Below are 2,712 nucleotides of genomic sequence, written 5' to 3'. Positions count from 1 at the left end.
GTTCTTCTCAGCCAGGAAGTGTGGGGTGATCAGGACATTGTGAGCAGGTGTGTTGTCATGGTGACTTGTCCTGCCACAACTCTAACCTCTTCTCATGTACTGAACAAAGCAAATGCCACAGGATCTCTTTGTAGACGTGCTGGTTGTTTGTCTGAAGGGGAAAACTCGTAGTTTGTAGTTTGGGTTTGAAATCTATCTTTTGTGACACCAGTCCTGGAACTTTTCTGACACATCTTGGAAGTACACTGTCACTAATGAAGCGTTCGGTGGGTGTATACCACCATTTCAGATCTTATCAGTCCATCAGAAGGCTGCTCCTCCACCTTCTACTGGGCAATTTAAGCGGCTATCGTCCCATTTAGTGGTAAAATATTTGCAAAGAGTAACGAATGTCCGCGTTTGGAGGTTGGAGGGGTTAACTTTGGCGCAAGTCAGTCGACTTTCATCCAGAAGACCAGAGTTTACTCCCATCTTAAACTGTTCTTATGGTAGTTTTTATTTATTTATTTTTACTTCAGTCTTCTTTTGCTTTATGCTAAATTTAAACAACAAAACTCCACCAGAGATTTGAAATTCTGCACTTATTCACATGATCTCAAGATGCCTCCTGTGTGGTCAGGGTTCCTCTCTGTTTATCTGTGATCTTAATGGACGATAATGCATCTTAGCAGCCAACCAGGACAAGTGGTGATGAGGTCATAATGATTTAATGGGTTTCTAACCTCAAAATAGGATGGTGTATACTTATTTCTTTGCAGCAAAGATTTTTAATTTCAGTTTAACTTCAAGCTTAAACCCTCGGTGTGAAACCTCTACACTTGCCTGCCCAGCTGCTGGTCACGCTCCGAAGTTTTACAGCAGTACAAGACTTGTGATCCAGTGTGTCACAATTGGGAATCAGCTGCACCACACTGCCGTCTTTGAGCTGGAAAAATTCATTTGGCTTTTTGAAGCTCCAGCCTCGGCTCATCACGTCCTCATCAAAGGTGCATGTCAGTTCCGGCTCGGACAAGTAGCACACTGTAGAGTTGGGAGCCTCCATGGTGACCATTCCTGTGTTGAAAAAGCAACAGAAATACGCAGAAGTATAAATTATGAGAAGGCTCCCAATAAACGCAGAGCCTGTCATCGTCAATCTGATCCGAAAATACATTCAGTACAATCAATAGATTTACTGCAGATCTGTATCATGAGCCCCGACTAGATCAGAGCCACGTCATGTTCTGTTACCCTAAAGATTAGAAAACTCATCCATTATCATAATATATCAGTGCATTCACATCAATGTGTTATAAATACAATAAGTATTTTTTCTACATATACAAGAATCTTTGCAACATCAGTATTTTTTTTATATGGAATAATGATAATGTGCAACGTGAGAGCAATATCTGAATTTCTACATATGGAAGAATCTGGACGTTATCAACAGGACTTGTGTGCAGGTGAGTAAAAAGTGCAATATTTGTTTCCAAAATTCTCGAGTAAAGTACTTGAAAATGTAACTTAAAACAACTTACTCGACTTCCTCTTGCATGCTTAAATATACTTTTAGTTTCATTTATCTTACAAGATTGTCAATCTGTGGCCAAATCCCTGAGAATAAACAGCAACGGTTTTTTACCAACCTACTGTGTCGACTTTGATTGCTGCTTGGAGACTTTCTTTCAGTCCATCCACTATTTTTTGAAGTTTAGTGGTGGGGAATTTGGCACTGACAGCTACCTCAAATTCAGCAGTGGTGGTGGATCTGGAGAGGATTAAAGCGACATGAGTGGTTAATGACAAAGAATGTGATTAGTTAACAACACATCGATACGGAAAGTATCTGTGTTGAAAAAATGTGATGTTTTCTGGTCAGGAAAAGCTTGATCTGATGCAGTCCTGTTGATTTGTCAGCGAACAAATCGACAGGATTGCATTAGATCCAAAAACAACTAGGCCGGTCCATTTGGTCACAGAGTTTACCGAAAAATCTGGCATCACGGTAAACTGTTTGCAGTTCATTCACCTTAGAAATGTAAGATCTTCTGCTGCCTTAAACATGTGAATTGACCACATTTAGGCTGCCTCGTTAGATTCATCTTATGAACTGGATTCAGTGCAAACCTTTGAGAAGTGTTTCGATTATTATGAAAAGAAATAACCAGAACTCAGTTTAAAAAAGACGCACAGCAAGTTTCCACTTTGTCTGTTTTCTAAAATTACCAAAAAAAAGAAAGAGTCTCTGGGCAGTTTTAACTTTTTAACAATGCATCCTGAAAAGTCGGCTTTTTTTTTCTTTTTAAATAAACTCAATTTATCGAGTTGAGTAAATTACCAGCAGTTGATTTATTTAACGAAGTCACACTGGCTCAAGTCATGAGAGCTCATGTCTTTAAGTTCTAACATGCTCGAAAAATAAAAAATATATGAAACTGACTAGAAATGAGCCAAATTCATATATTTAAATTAAGTAGACAAGTTGATTCAACTAAGTCCCTTTACAATGTTTTACAGTACTCTTTTCATAATCACACTTTAATGTCTTACATTTCAAGGCAGCTGGATTCTCACAAGATTAATGGGATCACAAGAGAATCCGTGTTACAGGCTTCATGGGTAAGGCAGGGCATGATCGACGATAACAGACAGAGGATTTTTGTCTGCTTTTTAATACGTCTGACGGTTTTGTGTAACAAACCATCTGTTGCTTCAGGTTTATATTTCTCA

At 38.8% G+C, this 2,712-nt stretch overlaps 1 protein-coding gene across 1 annotated transcript in view; it reads right to left on the bottom strand.

Moving 5' to 3' along the window:
- adgrf3b (adhesion G protein-coupled receptor F3b) overlaps positions 1 to 2,712 on the bottom strand; it is a 22,235-nt gene that overhangs the window by 11,731 nt on the left and 7,792 nt on the right. The window contains exons 8-9 of the mRNA XM_008304311.1: positions 1,629 to 1,750; positions 823 to 1,053 (exon numbers count right to left, since the gene is read on the bottom strand). Coding sequence (XP_008302533.1) covers positions 823 to 1,053; positions 1,629 to 1,750 — 353 coding nt within the window. The remainder of the gene's footprint in view (positions 1 to 822; positions 1,054 to 1,628; positions 1,751 to 2,712) is intronic.

Source organism: Stegastes partitus, unplaced genomic scaffold (genome assembly GCF_000690725.1).
Source record: "Stegastes partitus isolate 25-593 unplaced genomic scaffold, Stegastes_partitus-1.0.2 Scaffold2185, whole genome shotgun sequence".
Lineage (NCBI taxonomy): Eukaryota > Metazoa > Chordata > Actinopteri > Pomacentridae > Stegastes > Stegastes partitus.
Note: the sequence above shows the minus strand (reverse complement) of the source record. Positions and strands in the feature narration are given on the sequence as shown.